The sequence below is a fragment of the Leopardus geoffroyi genome, chromosome X (genome assembly GCF_018350155.1).
Source record: "Leopardus geoffroyi isolate Oge1 chromosome X, O.geoffroyi_Oge1_pat1.0, whole genome shotgun sequence".
NCBI classification, from domain to species: Eukaryota; Metazoa; Chordata; class Mammalia; order Carnivora; family Felidae; genus Leopardus; species Leopardus geoffroyi.
In genome coordinates, this window is record NC_059343.1 from 127882577 (window position 1) to 127909587 (window position 27011).

General features: G+C 44.8%; 1 protein-coding gene across 1 annotated transcript in view; it reads right to left on the reverse strand.

Annotated features, from left to right (window-relative positions):
• The window catches only part of GAB3 (GRB2 associated binding protein 3), a 79913-nt gene extending 59107 nt beyond the window's left edge, over nucleotides 1-20806 (reverse strand). The window contains exon 1 of the mRNA XM_045470982.1: nucleotides 20682-20806. Within this exon, the coding sequence (XP_045326938.1) occupies nucleotides 20682-20753 (72 nt within the window). The 5' untranslated portion in view covers nucleotides 20754-20806. The remainder of the gene's footprint in view (nucleotides 1-20681) is intronic.
• Nucleotides 20807-27011: the final 6205 nt, after the last annotated feature.

The window sequence follows — 27011 nt, forward strand, 5'->3', positions numbered from 1 at the left end:
AACAGGTAAACTTAAAAAAAAAGACACACACACTTGTTCTGAGATGGGGAACGGATTCATTACACTGGTCTCTCAGAAAATAACATGTCGGAGTGCTGACTGTTAAGACCTAGAGGCAGGTGCGTCTTACACATGGTGGTGGTGCAAACTGCCAGCTTCCAATTTGAAAAGAGCCAAATATCAGAATTGGGAGAGTTTTCCCTTTGCTTCCCTGTCCTTTGCTTTCAACTTGACCTCATCCTCTTGTCCTTTACCACCACGCTTCTGCTGTCCACTTCTTCCTCAAGCACCTTAGGAATGTTCCGAGTCGGCGTCACCAGAAAGAGTAGGAAGCCCCAGTGTGGCGTTCTCCACTGCGGCTGGTTTCGGTGATGAAGCAGCTGTCCGTCTCCATCTGCCTTGTCCTGTGCCCCCGGTCCCTTCCTCATCTGTCCGGCGCTCCCCCTGCAACAGCCCAGCTCTCAGCTCCCCTGGCTTCACAGCACCTCCCCTCCTATCCCCCCGAAGTCCCACCCCAAGCCCCTTTCCTTCTAACTCATCACGCTCTCTTTGAATGATCTCCTCCAACTCCCCGATTTCAACCACTTACTACCTGTGCCCCAGAGAGCGTCCCTGAGCTCTGCACAGATCCACCCCATTGGTGCCTGTCCCACAGTCACCTCCAACACCATGTGGCCGACCCCGAGTGTGCCGGCCACGAGGACTCGCCCCCAAACTAGGATCTTCCCAGACTGACAGGAAGGACCAGCTGGAGAGAAACAAGATGAAATTTAACCGTACCAAGTATCGGTCTGGTTCCTGGGCTTAAGGGTGGGGCTGTGACGTACCTCAATGGTGACTAGAGCCAATCATACTGTGTCACACGTTTAAAAGTCACTGAGAAAGTAAATCTTGAAAGCTTTCATCACAAGAAACAAATGCATGACCTCATCTGGTGACAGATGGGAACTAGACTCATTGTGGCACGTGGACCCGTGACGTGGTGCACCTGAAACAAATACAGTCGGTGTGTGGACTGCACTTGGAGAAACAAGAACCAGGGAAAAGCAGAGCAGCAACGGCACAAGAACAGACCGGAGAGAAGACAGCCTCACAGAGCCACAGCGGAAGCTGGGGGTGAGTCAACAGCGTGGTGCGGCTGCCAGAACAAAGCTCGTGGCATCTCCAGCGGCCTTGTCCGGAGGCCGGCGTCCGGATGAGAAGTGATCGTCCTGCCCTGACACCCTAGGTCTGCAGCCTCAGTCCTCCTGGCGCTTCGGAAGGGCTCCGTCGGAAGGTGTGCGAGCGCAGAGGGAAGGGCCGCGTAGACCGGCCACACGGAGAAGACACGTGTGCAGGGCTTCTGGGTGGCAGAGAATGACACGTGTTCTGTGAGCCGGATTCTCACAGTCACAGCTGTCACACAGTTATTTGCAAAGCATGTTATGCAACCGGTTTCCTGTCACTGTATGTCTCCAGATAACACATGACTGGTGAAAGTGTGGCCAGCATTTAAGTGGGTGGCCATCAATATCCCTTCAGATCTAGTTCACAGTGACGGCTGTGTTGTCTCTGGGGTTGCCAATCACCCTTCTCAACATTATTCCCCCTCTCTCACGTACCTTTTTTCTGAAGTTTTCACGGATTTATTTTGAGGGGGGAGGGGAGGGACAGGGAGAGAGAGGGAGACAGAGAATCCGCAGCAGGCTCCAAACCGTCTCATATACCTTTTAGTTAAGCAGTCAACAAGTTTCGTTGGTTATTTCTCTAAAATCGTTCTGCTATTTTCCCCTTCGGCTGCATTCCTATTAGTTCCCTTTCTTTTCCAGTCTCCCTTCCAGCTAGAGCACAGACTCTGATAAGTCTTTCCTGACAGTTTGGCGTCAACATTGACAGTTTTTGGCCACCTGAATAACCCTTGCGTGACCTGAAATGAATTGCCTACTGAAGATCAGGGTTTTCTGGGGCGGGGTGGGGAGAGGGAGCTCAGCGTTCAAAGCCACACAATCGCAATAAAGGGCACGACACACCCTAGGACTCCAAGACAGGCATTTACTTCCCAAGACGCTGGACATCTTAAAGAAAAGGGATGCCAAACTCGATGACCTGAACTCTCGGCCCAAAACCTGGTTGAAAAGCTAGGCTCTCTATGACAGGCCTAAAAGGATCTGTTCTGTCTTACACCCACGGGCTGAGACAACTCGAAACACACCTCAGAGTTTACTACCACAACATGCCAAATTATTGCACCAGGTCTTATATGGGAAATCAAGAGCACGCTTAAGAAAGTCTGGGAAGGGGTTGGGGGCGGGGGTGGCGGGTGACTGGCTGGCTCGGTCGGTGAAGGGTGCGACTCTTGATCTCGGGGGTGTGAGTTCCAGCCCCACGTGGGGTGGAGACATTACTTACGTATGTACATACACACATATGCACACATACATACGCATATATACACACACACATATCCATACATGCATACACACATACGTACATAGAAAGAGTGGGAACCTGACCATCGGAATAGAGACATCTGAGGGCATTTGGATGATTCTGAGTACCCTAATCTCCCAACCCCCAAAACACACTGGTGGTACCACCAAGGAGTCAGGATCCTCAGGAATGAAGGCTTGGGTCACCTCACCAGGTGGAGAAGCCCTGATCGGTTGAGCAAAAGGGGCACAGGAATCACGGACTGTATTAACCATTCACACGCTCGGCTTTGCTATGACATTTCAGTAATTTTCTTCCTTTCCTCTTTCTTTTCCATACTATTTTATTTAGAATGTGTTGGTGACAATGCACTTCACAGTGTCATGCCTAGCTCGCGGACACACAACAATACTAAAGGGAAGTGGCATCGCCCACTCTCTGACATGACAGAGAAGTAACGGGCAGCTGGCAGCGGACTTCTCACCAGAACTAGTTCTGAGTTGTGGTTTGGGGTGTTTCTTCCTGGCTGTTTAACCTCAAAGCTGGTTCTCCAGCCCTTTCAACATTTCTGTGAGCTACCCAATATCGGCTTGATAAGATCCTTTTCTGCTTACATTAGTCAGCTCGGCTTCTGTTGATTGCAAATTAAAACTCGCAGTGCTACAACATCTATATGGACAGTGTGGTCAGTCCGGCTTTCCCCATCTCTAACACACCAGAGTTGAAGGAAGGAATTAGTCGATAAAAAAAAGGAGAAATTAAAGAGTCAGAAAAAGTAAAAAGTAGAATAATCAAAACTAATAATCAAAAAAAGAATAAACAAAAATAAAAATCCATAAACTAGAAAAGCCATGAGCTAACCTAACCAACAAGGAAAAAGGGGATAGAGCAGAAATTCACAATGACAAAGAAAAAATACCTCTGGAAAGGATAAAAAAAAAAAAAAAAACTTAAAAATTATAAGAACTATTTTGTAAAATTATATGAATTTGATAGCCAGACTGAAACAGATACTTTTCCAGGAAGAGCAGAATTTACAAAACCGACTTGGGGAGATACAGACTAAACAGATCAATCCATAAAACAAGTAGACAGTTGACAAAGATCTAAACACACCAAAAAAACAGCAGATATAGTTTAGAGGGGAATTCTGCCAAAATTTAAAAGTGCTGTTAATTCCAACTCTACTTAAAATATTCTAGAACATGGGGCGCCTGGTTGGCACACTGTGTACAGCATGTGGCTCTTGATCCTGGAGTCGTGATTTCAAGCCCAACGATGGCTGTGGAGCCTACTTAAACAAACTCTAGGAGCACCTGAGTGACTCAGTCGGTTAAGCATCCGACTTCAGCTCAGGTCATGATCTCACGGTTCGGGAGTCCGAGCCCGAATCGGGCTCTGTGCTGACAGCTCAGAGCCTGGAGCCTGCTTTGGATTCTAGGTCTCCCTCTCTCTCTGCCCCTCTCCCACTCATACTCTGTCTGTCTCTGTCTCTCTCCCAAAAATAAATACAGATAAAAAAAATTTTTTAATTCTAGAATATGACAAAGTTCCAAATTTTTGTATGATCCAAGTATATAACATTTATGTCAAAAGCCGGTCAAGATTTTACAGAAATAAATAAAGCCAAATTTAAAGCCAAAGACCAATTTCACATCTGAATATTTATACAAAAATTCAATAGAAAATAGAAAATAGATGCATAATCCAGCAACACAAAAAGAAAAACACCCTGTCCAGCTGGGGTTTATTCCAGAAATATAAGGATGGTTCAATATTACATAATCTATTAATAGAATTCATTGCTTTAGTAGATTTAATGAAAAAAATCATATAATCATCACTAGAAATGCTGGAAAACTTTTTAATAAAATTTAACAATGATTTTTTTTAACAATGATTTTTGATGGGGAAAAAAAAAAAACCAGGAGTACAGGACTCAGTGGAAAGTGTGACTAGCATGAAAAAAACATTCTCCTAGCCTCAAAGCCATTACCTCAATTAAAAAAAAAAAAAAACCCACAGCTTTATTGAAGCACAATTCACAAAGAACTGCACATAATTATTATGTACAGTTTGAGGAGTTTGAACTTATGCAAACACTCATGAAACCATCGCCTCCAAGTTTCCATGTGTGTGTGCGTGTGTGTGTTAAAAACACTTGATATGGGGGCACCTGGGTGGCTCGGTAGATTGGGTGTCCGACTTCAGCTCAGATCATGATCTCGCGATTCATGGGTTCGAGCCCCGCATCGGGCTCTGTGCTGACAGCTCAGAGCCTGGAGCCTGTTTCGGATTCCGTGTCTCCCTCTCTCTGACCCTCCCCCGTTCATGCTCTGTCTCTCTCTGTCTCAAAAATAAATAAACGTTAAAAAAAAAATTAAAAAAAAAAGTTCATTTTGAAATCGAACATAACCCCTTCCCCAAAAATAACCGGTTTTCTTTTGAAACTAAGCAAGCTGATTCTAACACAGCCAGGAACACACTAAATAACAAACCTCTATAATGAAAACAGTATAATAATGGCGCACGGACAGACCCATGAAGAGAACAGAAAGGCCAGAAATAAACACAGGAGTTTCCTCCAGGATGAGGAAGGTCAGCGTCTCAAATCCGTGGGATACAGGTGACGTTTTTAATAAGTGATGTTGGGGCAGCTGTATAGAAAATATCGACACATTTTACTAGATGGGATTTTTTTGCACACATATACACACAAATTACATAAGCAAAATCAAAATACAAATGACAAACCGGGGGAAATTACACATGGCTTTTCTCACAAAGGACTTGTCACCCCTGAAATTGGGACTAAAAGACCAACAGTGGAGGAAGAGCGCACAGGTCTCAAGAAAATATTCAGCCTCCCTCTGAACTAAAACCACACAGAAATGCAGGTTTTCACCGATCAGATGGCAAAAGTCCCACAGCTGGACAACACATTCTGTTGGCGAGGCACTATTTTACTTTGCTAGTAGGACTGCAAAATGGGACATTTGGTAATATTGACTAAATGTATAGTTTCACAGCCCCAGCAATCCCAGCTCCGGGAATACTATCGACGTACCTGTACAAGTACAAAATGCCGCCTACACAACGTTTTCCTAGTCACGGCAATGGTTGCAATAAGAGTAAAAGCAAGCCAGGTGTGCAAAAGAAGGAACTGGTTAAATAAATGTGCTATAGCCACATGACAGAATATTATACAGCGAACGCCAGGGCGCCTGGGCTGGCTCAGTCAGCGCAGCGTGTGACTCTTGATCTCAGGGTTGTGAGTTTAAGTCCTACGTTGGGAGTAGACATTACTTAATAAATCAGACTTGTAAAAAATTGTTAAAAACAGTGAAGACTCCCGGTCACTGACGTGGAGAGAATTATAAAATAACATTTTTTGAGACCTGTTAAGATGTTAGCCGCTTTGAAACGTACAATTTTGTTACTGACTAGCCACCATGTGGTACATTTTATCTTCAGGACTTATTTATTGTATACCTGGAAATTTGTACCTTTTGACCAAGCTTTACCCATTTCACCCACCCCACCCCCAGCCTCTGTGTTTCTCTGTATCTCTGAGTTCAGGGGTTTTTGTTTTTATATTCCACACATAAGTGAGCTCAAACAGTAGTTGTCTTTATTCTGACTTATTTCCTTTAGCACAATGCCTTCAAGGTTGAGCCGTGTTGTTGCAAACAGCAGGATTTCCTTTTTTATGGCCGAATAATATTCCATTGCCTATATATACACCACATTTTTTACCCATTCATTCACCAATATCATTTAGGTTGCCTCCGTGTCTTGGCTGTTGTAAATAATGCTGCAATGAACACGTGGGTGCAGATATGGTTTTGAGCTGGTGTTTTTGTTTCCTTTGGATATCTTCCCAGAGATAAAATTGCTGGATCATAGGGTTAGTTTTTTAAGGAACCTCCGTATGTTTTCCAAAGCGGCTGCACCAGTTTGCACTCCCACCAACAGTGCACGGGGGTTCCCCTTTCTCTGCATCCTCCCCAGCATTTGTTATCTCTTGTCTATTTGGTACTAACCATCTTCAAATGTGTGAAGTGACTTCGCATTGTGGTTTTGATTTGAATTTCCTTGGTGATGAGTGATGTTGAGCATATTTTCATGTGGCTGTTGGCCATCTGGATGTCTTCTTAAGTCAACAGACGGAGATGCAGAATGGTATACAGAGTAAGCTACCCTTTGTGTAAAAAAAAGGGAAGAATGAAAAAACAAATAAATGATTTCTTTGTATTTATATAAAGAAATACTGGAAGGGGACGCCCAGGAGGCTCAATCGGTTAAGTGTCCAACTTTGGCTCAGGTCACGATCTTGCAATTCGTGGGTTCCAGCCCCGCGACAAGCTCTCCGCTGTCAGCACAGAGCCTGCTTTGGATCCTCTGAACTCCTCTCTCTCTGCCCCACCCCCACTCTCTCTCAAAAATAAACATTAAAAAAAAAATACTGGAAGGATGGAGGAGAAAAACTAATAAAAATGTTTACTTCAAGGTTAAGTGTGTTTTAAATATACTTTTCATTTTTGAAACACGTACACATATTATCTGTTCAATAACAGTTTAAAAGTGTAACGGGGGCGCCTGGGTGGCGCAGTCGGTTAAGCGTCCGACTTCAGCCAGGTCACGATCTCGCGGTCCGTGAGTTCAAGCCCCGCGTCAGGCTCTGGGCTGATGGCTCAGAGCCTGGAGCCTGTTTCCGATTCTGTGTCTCCCTCTCTCTCTGCCCCTCCCCCGTTCATGCTCTGTCTCTCTCTGTCCCAAAAATAAATAAACGTTGGAAAAAAAAAAGTGTAACGAAGACAGGAAGATCAACTGAACAAAACTGCCCCCAAACAGACCCAACTAAGTATCTAAGATTTACGCTGCATTTAAGATCATGTTATAGAAACAGAAGTACAAGTGGCTTTTACATATGTAAGATACACAACCTCACTGATCAAGAAATTCAATTAAGGGGCGCCTGGGTGGTTCAGTCGGTTAAGTGTCCCACTCTCGATTTCGGATCAGATCATGATCTCACGGTTCATGGGATTGAGCCCCACATTGGGCTCTGCACCGACAGTGTGGAGCCTGCTTGGGATTCTCTCTCCCTCTCTGCCCCTCCCCTGCTTGTGCTCCCTGTCTCTCTCTCTCAAAAAACATTTTTTTTTTTAAGAAATTCAATTTAAACAAAATGCCACTTATCAACTCTTGACTTTGCAAAGATGGAAACATTTCCTAACACGCTACATTTGAGGAGTCTCAAAGGGACTAGCACTTTCATGCCCGGTTGCTGGGTGTGACAAGTGGCATCGCCATTGAAGACAATAATCTGATATCTAGTGGCAGTTTATATTTGCATACACTTTGACTCAGCAGCTCCACTTTTAAGAGTTTTTTTTTTTTTTTCCACAAGCATAATCGCACCTGACCACAAAGACTGATGTACACAGATATTTGCTGCAGCACTGTGAACAGTAGCAGGAGACTAAAACCAAGAAAAAGTCTACCACGGGTACCTCCCTGCAATGAAATACGAAGCTGTTAAAAACAAGGAGAAATATCTACATGTGCTGAAAGGGAACAATCCCCAAAACATATTGTTAAGAAAGGGGGCTATAAACATGGTGAATAAAATGCTACCATTTATGCAAAAAATATGTCCGAATACATATGGAATATACATCTGGAAGGAAGCAGCTGGAGGGAGAAACCAAGCGGCTGGGACAAATCAGAAGGATGGAAACTGACTTTAATATGCTTTGATTTTCAATCATGTGCACATACTCCTTAAAACTGTACTCTCTGAGAACAAAGCAAAAAGCTATGGACAGGGGCACCCAGCTGGCTCCGTCAGTGGGGCATGCCACTCTTGATCTCGGGGTCGTGAGTTCAAGCCTCACATTGGGTGGAGAGCTTACTTTAAAAAAGAAGCCAGAAGGTATTTACAGAGGAAAGATGACACAACAAATGGTGTCGGGTCAGTTGATTAACTTTGTAAAATAAAATCATACCTTCAGCGTACATTAATATAGATATCAATTGAACTAGGGAAATTAAAAGTTAAATAAAAATGAAACCAGCCAAGGTAATGATGACCACGTAAATCTGAAACTTTCAACACATCTCCTAAATATAACGCAGAGGCTGAGATCATCCAAACGTCAAAAGCTAAGAACAGAAATGAATAAACACACCAAGAAGAAATAAATAAAACAAGAGTTGATTAAATTCAGAAAAGAAATAGAAAGGGTTTCCGTTTCTACCTAGGATGTAGAAAGTCGCAAGGAAGGTCCCTTCCACCCTGACCAGAAAAGCTGAATCGAACGGGGAATCTTCATTTTGTCGAGGTCATCAGAGAGCGGAGGTCACCAAGCCCCAGGGTGGATGGGACTCCTGGCAGCGAGCCCCCTTGGTGATGACCCTAAATGCAGACACTTCCACTCGCTCTCAGAGCCTGCACCCTGGAAGACAGACCCAGGCACCCAGCCTTCCTCTTCAGTGTAACAACAAGAAACAGATTCCTACGATTCAAACAGATACTTGTCAACAGGATTCTCATCTCAGCTGAAGACACTCACTGTTCAGTCTGCAACAGACTTTCTCACTCTTGGTGCTACTGACATTTGGGGCCAAATTCTTCGTGGTCATCATTGCCCTGTGCAGCCTCCCTGGCCTCTACCCTCTAGAAGCCAGTCACGCCCTCCCCACTAGTTCTAACAACAAAAACGCCTCCAGACACTGCCAAATGTCTCCTGGGGATAGGGTTGACATATTTATACTAAAATATATATATACAAGTATATATGTATATATGTGTGTGTGTGTGTGTATATATATATATACACACACATACATACATATATATATACTTGTTTTTATCATCTGAAATGCGAATTTAACTTTCTATTTTCTGCTAAAGATGGCATCCTTACCACAGGGGAAAAAAGCTCGCCTCCGTTGAGAACTATTGATCTAGACCCTCAAATACTGACATGAGCAGACAACGAGGAATCACCAAGCATTTGAAGAATATGAAACTGAATTCAAAAAGCTCTTCTTCAAATACGGCAAATATATCCTTCTGCCTCAGGGCCTTTGCACTTTCTGTTTCCTCTTTCTAGAAACCTGTTCCCCTAAATACCAGTATGGATGTGAGAGACGAAGCCAGGATGTAATACATATGCTACACAAAATTCTTACAAGATATAAAGAAAAAATGCAAGAGCTGACATGAAAACGAAAGTCGCAGAAATTAAAAACATGACTACCGATCAATGGGCTGAACAGTAGAAAGTTTACAACTTGTCCATAATCAACGAGGTACAAGCTTGAGCTGAGAGAGTCTCTCAGAAAGAACAGAAAGATAGGAAGTGTCAGAGCAAGGTTGGGACGTATCTGGAGAGTACCTCTGAGGCATCAGCACTAACTGCGGCAGCACCCTCTTCATCAAGGCAGTTGGGGCACCTGGGTGGCTCAGTCGGTTAAGCTTCTGACTTCAGCTCAGGTCATGATCTCATGGCTCGTGGGTTCAAGCCCCTCTGAGCTGTCAGCACAGAGCCTGGCGCCTGCTTCGGATTCTGTGTGTGTCTCTCTCTCTGCCCTTCCCCTGCTCACATTCTGTCTCTGTCAAAAGTGACTAAACATTAAAGAAATAGCAATAAAAGAAGTCACAGCAATAGATGCATGGCTACAGGTACCCCTCCTTTAAGCCCCTAGGTTCTGGCCGTGCCAAACTTCACCTTTATGCCCGAGTTCTTTCAATAGCAACTACTTTCTGTAATTACTAATATCTGGATTATCTGTGACCTTGTAGCCTTCTATACCTGTGTAAACCATACCCTATATTGAATCATCTGTCAAATACCTAGCGTAGCTTCTGTTTTCCTGTCTGCAGCCTGACTGATGGTGTTCACTACCAGAAGTGGTCCTAGGAAATAAACCCTTACAATGACCTTGAACTACAAAGTAGAATTCAGAGCAAAGAATAGTACCGAGAATAAATAAGGTACTTTCATCACGATAGAGGGGTTAATTCGTCAAGATAAAATAACAATCCTAAATGTGTATGCAAATCATAACAAAACTTCAAAATATGAGGCAAAACTGTTAAAACCTCAAAGAGAAATAGACAAACCCACAATTATAGTGTGAGATTTCAACACCCCTTTCAATCATTGGTAAAACAAGAAGATAGAGAATTAACAAGGGTAGAGAGAGAACTCAGCAACACCATCAACCAACTTGACCTAATTGATGTTAATAGAATACTCCACCCAACAATAAAATGCACATTCTTTTCAAATGCACACAGAACATGTACCAAGATAAACAATCTATTAAGCCTCAACAAATTTACAAGGACTGAAATCATATAAAGTATGTTTTCTAACCACAATGAAATTATATATCAAAATGAGGAATATATTTAGATATTAAACACACAGGTCACAGAAGAAAGAACAAGAGAAACTAGAAAATATCTTGAAGTGAATACAAATAAAAATGCAACATAGCCCGATTTCTAGAATGCCACTAAAGTGGTGCCAAGGGGAAAATTCATAGCAGTGAATGTCTACTTTATTTTTTTAATATATTCTTTTTTCAATTTTAACATTTATTTATTCTTGAGAGAGAGAGAGAGAGAGAAAGAGAGAGCGAGCATGAGTGGGGGAGGGACAGAGAGACAGGGAGACACAGAATCTGCAGCAGGCTCCAGGCTTTGAGCGGTCAGCACAGAGCCCAATGCGGGGCTCGAACCCACAAACCGTGAGATCATGACCTGAGCCAAAGTAAGATGCTTAATCGACTGAGCCACCCAGGAGCCCCGTGAATGTCTACTTTAAAAAATGAGGTGCAGGCGCTGAGGAAAACAACATGGGTGTTTCCATGAAAAATTAGAAATAGAGCCACACACACACACACACACACACACACACACACACAAAACTACCACACAATCCAGCAACTCTACATGTGGGTATTTATCTGAAAAAAATGAAAACAGCAATTTGAAAAGATATATGAACCTGTGTGTTCACTGCAGCACTATGGAAACCTTAGCGTCCGTTGGTAAACAAATGGATGCAGCCCTAAAAAAAGATGACATCTTGCTATTTGCAGCAACATGGATGGACCAATTATGCTAAGTGAAACAGGTCAACAGAGAAAGACGAATACTCTATGATTCCACTTATACGTGGAATCTATAAACTAAAAGAAATAAGTAAACACACAAAAAAGCAGAGACTGAACCATAAATGCAGAGCACAAACTGCTGGTTGCCAGAGAGGAGGGGATGGGCGGGAAGGGCCAAACGGGGGAAAGGGAGTGGGAGATCCTGGCTTCTAGTTCCGAAGCGAGGAAGTCAGGGACTAAAAGGTGCAGCCTAGGGAAGATAGACAGTGGTATTGTGACAGCACTGCATGGCGACACGTGGTAGCTGTGCTTGTGAGCACAGCGTAACGTATACACTTGTGGAGTCACCGTTGTACGCCTGAAATTAATGTAACATTGTGCCAACTACAGTTCCACAACAACAGCAAAGAAAATAAGAAAGGTCTCAAACCCAACCTGAGGTTCTGCCTCAAGCGCGTTTCAGAAAGAGAGCTGGCTGTCGTGTGGCCACTGCTGAGGGAAAGAAGGCAAACACAAAAGAGCACATACTCCGTGATTCCTTTTCTATGAAATGCTCAGAAAAGGCACATCTGTAGAGACAGAGAGCAGATCTCTCACCGCCTGGGGCTGGAGATGGGAGTGAGGATTGACTGCAAACAGGCCCAGGAAATTCTCTGAGGGGATAGAAATTGTTCAGAGCTGGACTGGTTGCACAGTGGTTGCACAACGACAGATTTACTAGAAGTCATCCAGCCGCACACTTACAACGGGTGAATCCTATAGTGTGTGTGCGTGTGTGTGCACCTCAATAAAGCTGCCTTCAAAAACCAGTGGAATGTGTGGCACTAAGGAAAGTGGGCCAGGCCAGACAGACTAGAATACTGCATCGAGCTAAACGCATTGACACGGGTGTGCTTACCAGAGCTTCTCGATCTAATGTGAGCGTTCTAATGGTCTGCCTGACCGAAACAGGGAGTAAATGGTGCCTACGATGGAACTGCCACGGTAGAGGTTCCTTTCTGTGACGTAAAAGGCACAGGGAGCAGGGCAGACGTAGTGGGGGCCCACACGTGGCGTCTTCTCTCAGCCATCTCCCATGTGTCTGGAAAGCATATTGTAGGAAAGTCGGGTGACCGATGGCGTCCTGACCCAGCTCAACCTCAGAGTGGGTGAGCTCACGGCCGTTTCTCCAGTTCCTCAACGTGTAATCGGAACACACCTCCCTGACGGCTGGTCAAACCCCCGCGGCAGCCTCCGGGTCGCGGAGCAAGGCCTCCCGTAGGAGGAAGGGCAAGGCCCACCGGCCCCCGCCACACTCACACCACCACGGTCATTCAGGAGGAAGGCCGCGTGCTCAGAGGAACTGCAGACATGAGCCACCAACACACACTTCAAAGACGCAGGGAGGTGACCCCTAGCACACCGCGGCTGACACATGTGTCCCGCCTACCTCAGAATGAGCTATCGCACACCTACCCTACTGTCGGTGCCGATTCCAGCCGCCCTTGTACACACGTGCCCGCTGCACCCGCCCTTGTACACACGTTCCCACTGCACCTGCCCTTGTACACACATGCCTGCTGCAGCTGCCCTTGTACACACGTGCCCACTGCTGCTGCCCCTGTACACACCTGCCCATTGCAGCTGTCCTTGTACACGTTCCCACTGCAGCTGTCCTTGTACACGGTCTCCTCTCTCGGTCAAGTCGGCACGGCCCTGGCGTCTGGTATCCGGCTACTGCTCCGGCAAATGCTTTCGTCCCTACGCCAGCTCGCAAGGATCGGCACACACAGCTCATCTTTATCATGATGCCTCAAAGCTATGAGAAGTCTGCTACTGGTTCGTGGAGACTGTGATTCCCCTGAGGTCCCACAGATCATCACACTAGTGACATGTCCTAATATCCACCACATTAATGACATCACGCTGATCAGAGCTGCTGAGCGCACGGTAGAGACCACCTTTGCTTATGGATACCATGCATGCCAGAGAATCTGAAGTTAACGCTGATGGTGTGGCACCTGCTCGGGATCCTCTCTCCCTCTCTCTCTCCCCTCCCCCACTCGCGCGCTTTCTCCCTCTCTCTCAAAATAAATAAAAAAAATGAACTTAAAAAAAGTTTACAAGAGAGAAACTGAGAGGGAGGCAAACCATAAGACACTCTTAAATACAGAGAACAAACAGGGTTGCTGGAGGGGGAGGTGGGTGGGGGGGATGGGCTAACTGGGTGATGGACATTAGGAGGGCACCTGTTGGGATGAGCACTGGGTGTTGTATGTAAGTGATGAATCACTGGGTTCTACTCCTGAAACCAATACTACACTATGTGTTTACTAAGTTGAATTTAGGTTAAAAAATCAATCAATAAATAAATCACTGAATTAAATAGAAGAAACATCCTATAAAAAAGTGAGATGCATAACAACCATAGCACAAAGAATATAAAGTCAGAATGGGAAATATACTGTTATAAAGTCCTTACACTATTCATGAAATGGTGTATTATTATTTAAATAAAGACTCCAATTAATTAAGGATGTATATTTTACACCTTAGGACAACTAGTAAAAATTAAAAACTTATCACTGTCAAGTTAATCATCGAGATAAAAATGAAAAATAAAAAAGGCTTAATTAACCCAAGAGAAGGTACAAACAAAAGACAAAAGAAACAAAGAATAGAACAAATGGAAAACAGCTAGTAAGATGGCAGATTTTATTCCCAAAAGTTCCATAATCACATTTTATGTGAATAAACTAAATATACCAATTAAAATGAAGAGGGTACTATCGTATAAAGAAAGCAAGATCCAGCTATATGCTGTGGAAAAGGAACTCATGTTAAATATAGACACAAGGGCACCTGGCTGGCTTAGTCAGTAGAGCATGCAATCTTGGTCTTGGGGTCATGCGTTCAAGCCCCACGTTGGATACAAAGATTACTTAAAAATAAGTAAGTGAATAAATAAGTAAAAGGAAGAAGATATAATATGCAAGCACATATCAAAATAAAGCAGGGGTACTTACATTTATATAAGAAAAAGTAGACTTCAAGAAAAGAAAGAAAAAGTATACTTCGGAAGAAGAAATGGCATCTAAGATAAAGAAAAACATTAAATAATGACAAACGGGTCTATTGTCCAAGAAAACATAATAATTCTAAACATATTCAACTAACAACATAGCATCAAAATACATGAAGCTGGGGCACCTGGGTGGCTCAGTCAGTTAAGCGCCCGACTCTTGGTTTCAGCTCAGGTCATGATCTCCCAGTTCGTGGGGTCAAGCCCTGCGTCAGTTAACAGCATGGAGCCTGCTTGGGATTCTCTCTCCCTGTCTCTCTGCCTGTCTCCCACTCATACTCTCTCTCTCTCTCTCTCTCAAAAATAAATAAAGTATTTTTTTTTTGAGGGGAGGAGGCACAAGTGATCAAGGGGAGGGGTAGAGACAGAGAATCCCATGAAGGGCAGAGAAAGAGACAGAGAGAGAGAGAAGCAGGGCTCACCCGAAGCGGGGCTCACCCAAAGCAGGGCTCGAGCTCACCTGAAATGGGGCTCAGGTCACCCGCTGTGAGACTTGAACTCACAAACCATGACATCATGACTTGAGCCGAAGTCAGATGCTGAACAACTGAGCTACCCAGGCACCCCAAAGTTTTTTTTTTTTAATTTTTAAAAATGTTATTTTAGAGAGAGAATGGTTGTGCAGGGGAGAGTGGGTGAGCAGGGGAGAGAGAGACAGAGAGAGAGAGAGAGAGAGAGAATGAGAATCCCAAGCAGGCTCCACACTCAGCACGGAGCCCAACGCAGGGCTCTATCCCATGACCCTGGGATCATGACCTGAGCGGAAATTAAGAGTCAGAAGCTCAGCTGATTGAGTCACCCAGGCGCCCCGAATAAACACACTTGAAAAACCCAAAATACATGAAGCAAAAGCAAACAGAAGTGGAAGGAGAAATGGGCAAATCCATAATTACAGATAGAAACTTTCACACTCCTCTCTCAGTACTTGACAGTGAAAGTAAGTAGAAAAGCGGGAAGGATAGAGAAGAACTGAACAATATCCACCTACCTGACCTAATGAGCATTTAGAGAACACACTGCCCAACAAGAGAACATGTGCCTTCTCCAAGTGCATGTGCAATACTCACCAAATAAAACTATATTGTGGGACATGATGTAAACAACAAATTTGAAAGACTAGAACTCATATGGAGTTTATTCTTAGATCATGATGGAACTTACTAGAAATTAGTAACAGAAAGATATATAGAAAATCCTCCAATATTTGGAAATTAAACAAAGACTTCTAAACAACCCTTGGGTCAAAGAGGAAATCTCAGAAGAGTTTTAAATAATATGTTTAAATAAATGAAAACGCAACATATCAAATTCTGTGAAATGCACCTGAAGCAGTGCTTAGAAGGAAATATATTAAACTCTTATATTAGAAAATAAGAAAGATCTCAAATTAGTAATTTAAGCTTCCACCTTAAGAAAATAGAAAAAAAGGGAGCGCTTGGGTGGCTCAGTCTATTGAGCATCTGACTTTTGATTTTGATCAGGTCATGATCCCAGGGTGGTGGGATTGGGCCCCATGTTGGCCTCAGTGCTGAGCATGAAGCCTACTTAAGATTCATTCTCTCTCTCTCTCTCTCCCCCTCTGTCCCTCTCCCCAGCTCAGCCTCTCTCTCTCTCATTAAAAAAAAAAAAAAAATGAAACAAAGAAACAAAATTGAAAACAAAAATAAAACAAAGAAACAAAACATAAGCGTCCCACAAAGCAAAGTCCAAGCTCAGATGGTTTCACTGGTGAGTTTTACCAAAAAAATTAAGGAAAAAGGAATAGCAATACTATACAATATCTTTCAGAAAATTAGAAGTGTGAGGGTGGGGAACACTTCCCAAATCATTTTCTGAAGCCAGAATTGCGCTAATATCAAAGCGAGACAAAGACAACACAAAAAAGGAAACTTGCAGAACAATACCTCTCATGGACAAAGACACAAATCTCCTCAGCAAAATAGAAGCAAATTAAATCCAGCAATATATGAAGAGAATAATGTATTCCAACCAAGTGAAGTTTATCCCAGGAGTTCCAGGCTGGCTCAACATGCAAAAATCAATCATCAGAATAACTCACCCTAGTAACAGACAAAAAAAAGAAAAGTATATTATTGTTTTTGTTGATGCAGAAAAGGGATTTAACAAAATCCAATTCGTAAAAAAAAGTCTCAGCAAACTGGCAACACAAGGGAACTTCCCAACTTGGTCAGAGGCTTCTTGTAGTTGCCTACAGCTACCGTACTTAAAAGGTGAAGAAGACCAAGGGCTTTCCCCCCAGGATCAGGAAAAAGTCAAGGATGTCTGCTCTCATCATCTCTATGCAACACTGACAGTGCCACAGGTACTAACTGCAAACAAGACTACTGGAACTAAATAGGTGAGTTTAGCGAGGTTGATATGCAGAAATCAATTGACAAACTAATTCTGAAATGGATACGGAAAGGCAAAGGACCTAGAATAGCCAAATCAACTGTGAAAAGAAAGAGTTGGAGAGCTAAAACTTCCTGATTTCAAAAATGATTATAAAACTACCGTCATCAAAACGGCATAGTATTCGCGCAAAGATGAAGAAACAAATCAATGTAACAGACTGGAGAACACAGAAATCGACCTACATAAACACAACCAATTGATTTTTCACAAAGTTGTGAAAAACTGTAGTTTATAAACTATAAAATTGTGTAACTTTCAGGAAAAAAAAAAGAGAACATTTTCAGGACCCAGGGCTAGCTGAAGAGTTCTTAGACACTAAAAGCACAATCCTTAACAGAAAAACCGATAAATGGAATGTGATCAAAAGTTTAAAATCCTTGTTCCACAAAGATACTACAGAGAGAATGGCAAGACTATAGATGGATAGAAAACATATGGAAATTATAGATCTCACAAAGACCTTGCATCCAGGGGTACTTGGGTTTTAGCACAGTTTACAAAACTCAATGTGATCCTACAAGGGAAGTCCTCAGCTGAACGCATGCTACATACAAGTCATTCAATAAATGTGAAATTATTATAATTCATTATCATTGTCATTACAACATTCTTTAAACTTGAGAATATACGGGGCACCTGGGTGGCTCAGTGGGTTAAGCATCCGAGTCTTGATTTGGGGTCAGGTCCTGATCTTATGGTTTGAGTTCCAGCCCCGTGTCCGGCTCTGTACTAACAGTGTGGAGCCTGCTTGGGATTCTCTCTCTCCCCCCTCCCTCTGTCCCTTACCTGCTTGTAGTGTCTCGCTCTTAAAATAAGTAAATAAACATTAAATTTAAAAAATAAAATAAAATTGAGAATATAAGAGAAATTTCCATCAAAAGAAAAGCTGTTAAACTATGTTATATCTATTATGAGAAATATTATGGAGTGGTTTAAAGGATGAAGTAAATTTATATGTACTAATCTGGAAAGATGTCCAGAACTGTGAAAACAGTAAATTGCAGGATAATTTGTATAGTATGATCTCATTTGTGCAAAAATAAAATGATACGTTCTGAAAAAAATGTTTATGGAATGATATTCACTGAACTGCTAACAATTGTTATCCCTACGGAGGGGAGCAGAATGAGGAGGGGTTCAGAGAGAGGTGGTCTTTCACTGTTTATTCTATTTATTCCTAGATTGTTTGAATTTTTACAAGAATATATTCCTATATTTTTGTAAGAAAAAAACACGAAAGAAGAGTCAATTATCTTTTAAAAGATCAGTGATAAAGGGGCGCCTGGTTGGCTCAGTTGGTTGGGCGGCCGATTTCGGCTCAGGTCATGATCTCACAGTCCGTGAGTTCTATCCCCGTGTCGGGCTCTGTGCTGACAGCTCAGAGCCTGGAGCCTGCTTCAGATTCTGTGTCTGCCTCTCTCTGACCCTCCCTGTTCATGCTCTGTCTCTCCCTGTCTCAAAAATAAATAAACGTTAAAAAAAATTTAAAAAGAGCAATGATAAAAATAGACTCAACTTGCATGTGTAATTTAACAAACATTAACGGAGTGTTACGCATTGGCCTTAGCGGGACAAAGAACTGAGTCACTGCCCTGGCTGTGCCACTAAACCGTGTTACAAATGTTAGAGTGCGTACTTGTCAGAAACAGGGATCAGTCTTTTTTCTCTCTCTAGCCCTGCGACACGGGTCTTGATTCCAAGTTGGCGCTGGAGCGAGGTAAAGAATCACTATTCCTGACAAAATGGGAATTAAAGCTGGCCGGGAAGAATAGCTCCGTATGGCCCCGTGGAATTGACACATGATCGCCATCTAGTGGCAACAAAGGATTCTTGCGGAAGCTAGGGATCAGCAGACTGATCTGGACTTTCAGGCGGCCTTTCAACAAAACAGCAGTCTATCTAAAAGAGAATGAGCCTCCGAAAAACTTCAGAAGCATCAGGTAAAAGGTTAGGGTTTATGTCGTGGAGTGTTGGGAAGATGACGTCTAGGTACTCTTGTGTCTTAGGTCTCCTGCTTCAGCGTCCCATCATCAGATGCCCCGCACACCTATAAACTGTGCAAAGTCCACGCTGGCCACATGTTCATTACAGCCAAAAAGAATGAACCAAGTTCGGTATGAGGTATATACACCCACGCTTTTCTGAAATTGATGAAATGCTAATAACCTTTTGTAAGCCGGTCTGGTCAGGACACGCTGCAAAACAAGACTAGAAAAAAATCTTCCACAAAGTTTGCCTTCGAGGTGTACTATCTTTGTGAATCATCACGAACCATCATGAGAGTGAGAGCTGCTCTGAAAATATCTAGTGAGCCTTTCAAACATCACACGCCCGTGTGTCACACGCCAAAGGCTCTCAAGGAAAGGCACCTGTAGTTGGGTTTGTCAGTACCACTTTCTGACAAACCATCACCTGCCCATCCGGGGCTCAGGGAGTAGGTTTTCGTGTCTCCTTCGAGTGCTAATGAGTTTTCAAAGTAGGTTCACTGTTAGGGAAACAGGTGAATGACTTGCAATCTGAGAAACAGTGGAGCCTGTGTTTATTGAATAGGGGACCGAAAAAGAATAATGAAAGGGCACCCTGGTAGTTAACCTGAAAATTCTGGGTATGTATAGATGCCTGATACCTACATGCTAAGTATAGTAACACTCCTTGTAAAATGTTGCTCCTTAGAGGGGCACCTGGGTGGCTCTGGTGGTAGGGCATGTCACTCTTGAACGTGGCATTGTAAGGTTGAGCCTAAGGTTGGGGGCACAGATTACTTTAGAAAAATCTTGACAAAATTACAAAGATATGAAACAAACGCGTAAATCTTAAAAACAATTTTTTAAACGTTGCTCTGCAGAACCAATAACAAATACTTTCACAAGACCGGCAAGAGTCCCCCTGTCTAGTTCAGTGTCAATGGGGAAAGTCGCCCGAAATAACTTTATGTTCAGATAAATGTCCTATCACTCACTGTGGAAGTATTCACGCATGATTAAATTATTTTATAATCCGTCGTCCTCCAGGGGCACACGGTAGGCGCCGCGTAAACGTGGGAAGAAAACCAAAGGTGACAAGTGTGGCGGAGCCGGGGATGGCGGTGCGGGACCGCGTCATTTGGGGTGGGCCACCGCGTCCCTCCCACCGAGCTGGGCAGCGGCGGGGAAGCTGGGAGTGGCGGACGTGGTGCACCGGGGGGCCCCGATGGCTCGGGACGCGCAACCCCGCGGGCCGAGCCGCCGCTTCCTACCGGCCGAAGTAGGCGCAGCCGCCCTCAGGTCTCCGGGCCCAAACGTTCCAGGACCTTGTCCCCGGGGCGCTGACGGAGCCCGTGACCTTTGGGCGGTGGGCGGCACGTGTCGCTGCCGACGCGACGGGTAGGAAGGGGCGCCGTCCCTAGCGCCCCGCATTTTACACATCAGCCCAAGTCCGGGTTCCTGCCGCTCCTCGGAAAGCGCAGTGTCAGCGTAGAGAGCCGGGAGGTGACCCCGAGACACCCAGGAGCGCCACCGCGGAAGGCTCCAGAAGCGGGGCGTCCGCCGACGGCCCCGCGACAGCGCGCCCCGGAAGGCGCGCGGGGACACCGCGGGGCCGCGTCCCGGCCTCCCCGCTCCCGGTCCCGCGGGTCCCCGGGCTCGACGTGAGAGCCAGCCCGGCCCGGGGGCCCCCCACTCACGTAGCGCTGCAGCTTCCTCTCGGGGGGCGACTTGACGAGCCAGCCCGTGCACACGGCGTCGCCCGCGCTCATCGTGGCCGCCGCTGCCGCTTCCTCCAGCTGGGTCGCCGCGGCAGGAGGAAGTCGGGCCGGGGATGCCTGCGGGGCGGGCCCAGCGTCCCCGCCCGCCCCGGCGCCGCCCCGAGCCCCCGCCGCGACCCCCGCCCCCGGGGGGGGAGGGGACGGCGCCACCGCCCGCGGCCCTGACGGCGCGACGGGCGGCCGGCCGGGTCGGGGGTGGAGGGAGCCCCCTTGGAGCGAGCGCGCGGCCTCCCCCGGCCCCCACACCGGGGCGATGGCAGCCAGGGGCCCGGGCCCCGCACCTGCGGGGGTGGGGGGTGGGGAGCCGGCTCAGGGAGGAAGGAAAGCCGGGGCTCCCCACCCCTCCCCTCGACCTCCCCGCTGCCCTCGATCCGGCGCCGAGCCCAGGCTCTCGTGCGCCCCTCCCCCAAACATCATTGTATTCGGGCGAGGAGCTATTCACACGCCCTTCGGCAATGAAGACAATGAACTAACATTGATTGAGAACCGCTGCACCGCCGGTAACCCTGCGGAGCTCTCGGCACGCACGACCTCAAGGCATGAGCACCAGCACCGGGACAAATGGGCCTGCCTCAGTGGTGCTTGCGACTAAAATGGGAAACAGGACAAAGCCCACGCAACTAAGGATCACCAGATAAGGTTGACGCACTTTGCCAACACAGACGCACCCACTCTTCGGCCTGCTACCTTACATGGGACACTTCCAGAGAGTAATGAGTCTCACGTGGACGCGTGCATTTGTGCTTCTATTACCACTCAGGGATTCATGGAGGAAACAATGTGCTATGCGTGTTTCAAGCGAAACCTGGTTTAATTTAGGGATGTACGTGCTTACAAACTCATTGGAAGTGTGGGCGCACGAGCGGCCAGAGGCTACAAGGTCACCCACACAATATCACTTGTGCAAAGCTGGACTCCAGCTACTGTCGGAACTCACAGCTCTCAGAGCCCACTTAGCCCTCCTCTCCAGCGCAATCCCTGGAGTCCCTCCTGCTTTCCAAATTTCACACTCCTGTGTCATATTAAGCCAAACCCAATTGACATCCAGAAATCCAGATTCACAAAATAAACCTACTAAAACAACAAACTTGCTTCCACCAAAATAATGATGCTACCCTTCTACAAACTGAAAACCGCTCCGTAAAACAGGACACCAAAAGTTCCACTGCTCGTTGTAGCCATCTCTAGGGTACAGCCATTCCTCTGCTAGCTCAGGCATTGCCCGACCTCGATGTCTTACAACCTGAAGAAAAACATTATAAAGCTAAGCTCTATCAGTCTTTCTTTCACATGCATAAAATATAGAAAGAAGATTCAAAAAGCTGCTATATACACACGCACGCACACACACTTAGTACAATCCTTATTTCTGTAACTGGTCTTGATGCCATAATTGATCTTTATACCTTACTTCTTCCACTACCCTCTCTGTCCTCCCTTCGTTCTCCAGCCAAGGACTCAGCGGCTCAGAATTCTTTACCTTGTCAGTGACCCAAACCTTTATCCCCCTGAGTCTGAGTCCTCAGCCGTCCTCTCTAGAGAGGCTATAGTAGGACCCACCCCAGAGAACCCGTTGCATAGCCCACGCATAGTCCTTCCCGATCGCATTAACAGCAACGCTTTCCACTTCATAACCAACAGTATCAACCCTCCAAGCTGGCTCAGTAGACCCACAGTTTGCCGATTGGCTCAGTAGCATAAAGAGCCCTAAATGGCCAGATGGTGACCTCAACCTGCAATTCAGTAGAACCAATCTGATGGCCCTAGTGCAAGCATCCTTTCCTTGGGAACCAGTAGAGTTCAAAGCTGTGGGGATGGGGCGCCTGGGTGGCGCAGTCGGTTGAGCGTCCGACTTCAGCCAGGTCACGATCTCGCGGTCCGTGAGTTTGAGCCCCGCGTCGGGCTCTGGGCTGATGGCTCGGAGCCTGGAGCCTGTTTCCGATTCTGTGTCTCCCTCTCTCTCTGCCCCTCCCCCGTTCATGCTCTGTCTCTCTCTGTCCCAAAAATGAATAAACGTTGAAAAAAAAAAATTTAAAAAAAAAAAAAAAAAAAAAAAAAAAAAAAAAAAGAAAGCTGTGGGGATGTGAAGAAACCCCTGGAGAGATTAGGGGTGATAGAGAAGTCACCCCCACTTCCACCTCTTGATTCCTGAACCCAGGCATTGTGGCTATGGAAACACAGCACCATAGACTGGACACCAGTTCAAAGTATATCCCTCATCCTGTAAGACACAACCTCCACCTGTCACCAGGTGGCCGGCTGATCTCCCCAGGGAATGCTACCTTATTGGGGGCTGTCCCGACTGTGGAAAGGTTGAGTACACAGCAGTGGCAGTGGCTGTGACCGAATCAACTGATGCCAGTCCCTGGGAGCCTCACCATCATTGCTGATTCCCTTAACCTTGCTCCCAACATGGGGCTTGAACTCATGACCCTGCGTTCTACCAACTGAGCCAGTCAGGAACCCTGGGTGTGGAACAATTAAGTGTATTATATGATTATATGTTGCCTACAGAATTCAAAGAGCCCCACCAAATGCTGTGTCTCCTTTTGAGGTAGCACGAGGTGTGGCAACTTGTTGAACACCCAGTGTGGTCCGGACCATCTCAAAATGTTACTGGGGGTCAGGCTTTTGAGTTTTCGTGGGATTTATCTCCCGTCCTCAGGCATATGTGTGTCAACAACCTCTTGATCACTAGGTCCAGTAAGCATAATGTCTTCATTACAATGGACCAGCATGATGTTCACCATGATTGTTGCAATAACCAAGTTCCATTCACCCTAGATGATGACAGAGAGCCAGAGGATACGTGTAGCCCTGAAGTAAGGCACAAAAGCTGTTCTTCTGTTCCTGCCAGATGAAGGCCAGCTGATTCTGATAGTCTCTGCTGACTGCAATAGAGATAAGAGCATTTGTGGGACAAATAGCCACTTACCAGGTACCAGGGACAGTGTTGATTTGCTCTAGAAAAACAACATCTTCTGGAATAGCAGCTTCAATTCAAGTCACAACCTGACTAACTTCACAATTACCCGCTACTCATCTCCAGGCTACCCCTGTAGATTCAATAAGGCTGTGATGTGGACAATCATTCCTGCACTGCTCTCCCTTCCAGATGGATCAAAAATTGTTTCTGCATGGCTACTCATCCTAAGTTTCTAGGGAGAAATGACCTGTTTGTACTACAACTTTTATTTTCCTTTCATCAAGCCCCTTCCTAGCTTCTTTGCCCTCCAGCCTGGGGAGAGGAAATCCATTTGAATAACAAGTGGTTTTTAACACCTGGATTCCCTATTTGGCTTCCCCATTTAAAATAGGTTTGGTTTGGCAGTTCATTAAAGTCTGTAAATCTTATAACTAGAAGGATTTGTGAATATAAGTGTCCACTATCAGGAGTTTCTATTTCGATTATGTGACGATGAGCAGATACCCATGAATCTAACTCATTCTCTGTGAAAAAGAGAAAATTTGAAAAGAAAATGCCTCTCCAATTTCTGGCTCAGGGACAGCCATGGGGGGATGACTACCTGCATGTGAAAGGCCAACAATGAGGGAAGAGGCTCTGGGTATTCCTATATCCCCACATCCCACCTATCTCTTGCTCAAATCATCTATGTAGCACAGGAACTAAAGGCTTGGAGTGCCGTGGTCCAATTTCAGGTGCAGAAGCTCCCCTTTTTCCTATATGGACATCTATGAAGTGCTTCTCTGAAAGTGAAGGCAACGTCATTTCCACCCGACATATGAAATTTGACTTTAATATTACCAATGAGAGTTTCTTTCATGTCTTATGGAAAAACTCCTGATGTCATATCCATTATTGTCATGTTCAAAATAGTATGAAATTATTATCACAAGTCCAAATCAAACACTTGTCAACTCATTGGGGACAGGGTTACTCTGATACCAAAACCAGAAAAAAAAAGTAAAATGAAAAAGTAAAAGAAAACTACAGATGAATATGCCTTATGAATATAGACATCAAAATCCTTAGCACAGTACTAGCAAGTAGAATTCACAAAAACATAAAAAGGATTATACACCATGACTAGGTGGGGTTTACCCTAGAGATGCAAGGCTCATTCAATATATGAATGTCAATCAGGGATGCCTGGCTGCCTCAGTCGGTGGACCATGTGACTCTTGATCTCAGCATCATGAGTTCCAGCTCCACACTGGGGGCAGAGTTTATTTTAAAAAAACAAAAAAGATGGGTCACCTCGGTGGCTCAGTCAGTTTAGCGTCTGACCCTTGGTTTTTGCTCACGTAATGATCTCACGGTTTGTGAGTTCGAGCCCCGCATCCGGCTCTGCGCTGACACTACAGAGCCTGCTTGGGATTCTTTCTCTCCCTCTCTCTCTGCCCCTCCCCTGCTTATTCTCTCTGTATCTCTCAAAGTAAATAAATAAAAAATTAAAAAAAAAAAAAAGAAATCAATGCAGTCCACCATGTTAACAAGCCAAAGAAGAAAAGTCACATGCTTACAGCAACTGATGCAGAACAAGCATTTGACAAAACCCAACACCAATTCGTGACAAACACTGTCATCAAAATAGGAATAGGAGAAGGGCTTCTGCAACTTGTTGAAGGACGTCCATAGAAGATGTACGACTAACATACTTAATGGTTAAAAACCAGACACTTTTGGGCCACCCAGGTGACTCAGTCGGTTAAGCATCTGACTTCGGCTCAGATAATGATCTCACAGTTCGTGGGTTCGAGCCCCACATTGTGCTCTGACAGCTTGGAGCCTAGGTCTGCTTCGGATTCTGTGTCTCCCTCTCTCTCTGCCCCTCCCCTGCTTGCTCTCTCTCTCTCTCTCTCTCTCTCTCTCAAAAATAAATAAACATTAAAAAAATTAGAAACCAGACACTTTTCCCTGAAGATCGGGAACAAGGCAAGAATATCTGTTCTCATTATTCTTCTTCAACATAGAATTAAAACTTCTAGAAACAAGGTGCACAGATTGAGAAGGAAGAAATAAAACTGGCTCAATTTGCAGATGATAGAATTATTTTCATAGAAAATCCCAAGGAATCTACAGAAAAAACTCCCATAACTACTAAGTGAGCTTTACAAGGTTTCAGGATATAAGATCAACACACAAATCTCTTTACACAATTTTGAGGCTTATTAGATAGTAGCTGCAGTCATCAAGGCTGTGTGGTATTGGTAGAGGAATAGACACATAGATCAGTGGAATGAGATAGTGAACCCAGAAACACACCCACAGAAATTCCCCCAGCTGGGTTTTCACAAAGGTGCAAAAGCAATTCAATGGAGGAAGGACGGTCTTTTCAACAAATGGCGCTGGAGAAGCTGGTCATCCCAAGGCAAAAAAAGAACTTCACCCAAAACCTCACACCTTATAAAAAAATTAACTCAAAATGAATCACATATTTATATATAACATGTAAGGCTATACAACCTCTAGAAGACAACATAGGAGAAACTATTCTTAGACACAATCCATAAAAGAAAAAAATGGTAAACTGGACTTCATCAAAATGAACACTTTTGCTCTCCAAAATACCTTGTGAAGAATATAAAAAGACAAGCTACAGACTGGGAGAAAATGTTTGCAAAGCTCATATCCGGCAAAGGACTCTTATCAAGAATACATAAAATGTTCAAAACTCAGTAATTAAGAAAAAAAAACCCAAACCACTACTAATCCAATTAGAAAATAGATGAAAGATACGAGGAGATATTTCACTGAGGGGGATATACAGGCGGTGGCATACAAGCATATGGAAACATGTTCAATGTCATTAGCCATTAGGGCAATGCATATTCAACCCACGATGACATACCACCACATATGTACCTGAATGGCTAAAATTCTTAACAATCAGCAGAACCCCCACATTGATTCCTGACCCATGGGATGAAGCCATCATGAAAGAAAGGCCCAAGTGGAAACCTCTGGGGCTTTGCCTTTCTACCGAAGTGTAAGTCCAAAAAAATATCATATACTTAGGAGACAATGGCAGAAATTAGTTCAAAGACTTGAAACATGCAGGGAAGGACATTCCTATCACATCCCCCATTTAACTGTTTGGCTTGCACAGCAGTTGATGGTCTTGGTGAATGTGGCAGTCTTAAAGCAGGGGCTCCAAAACTCTTTGACACTCCTCTCATTGAGGGGTGGGGTTGATGCCACAAACAGTCGCTGTGATAGTGTTATGCCTTACCTACTGCAACACCTGCTTTTGGAGCCCTGAGCCACTAAGTGTGGAGTCTGACTAC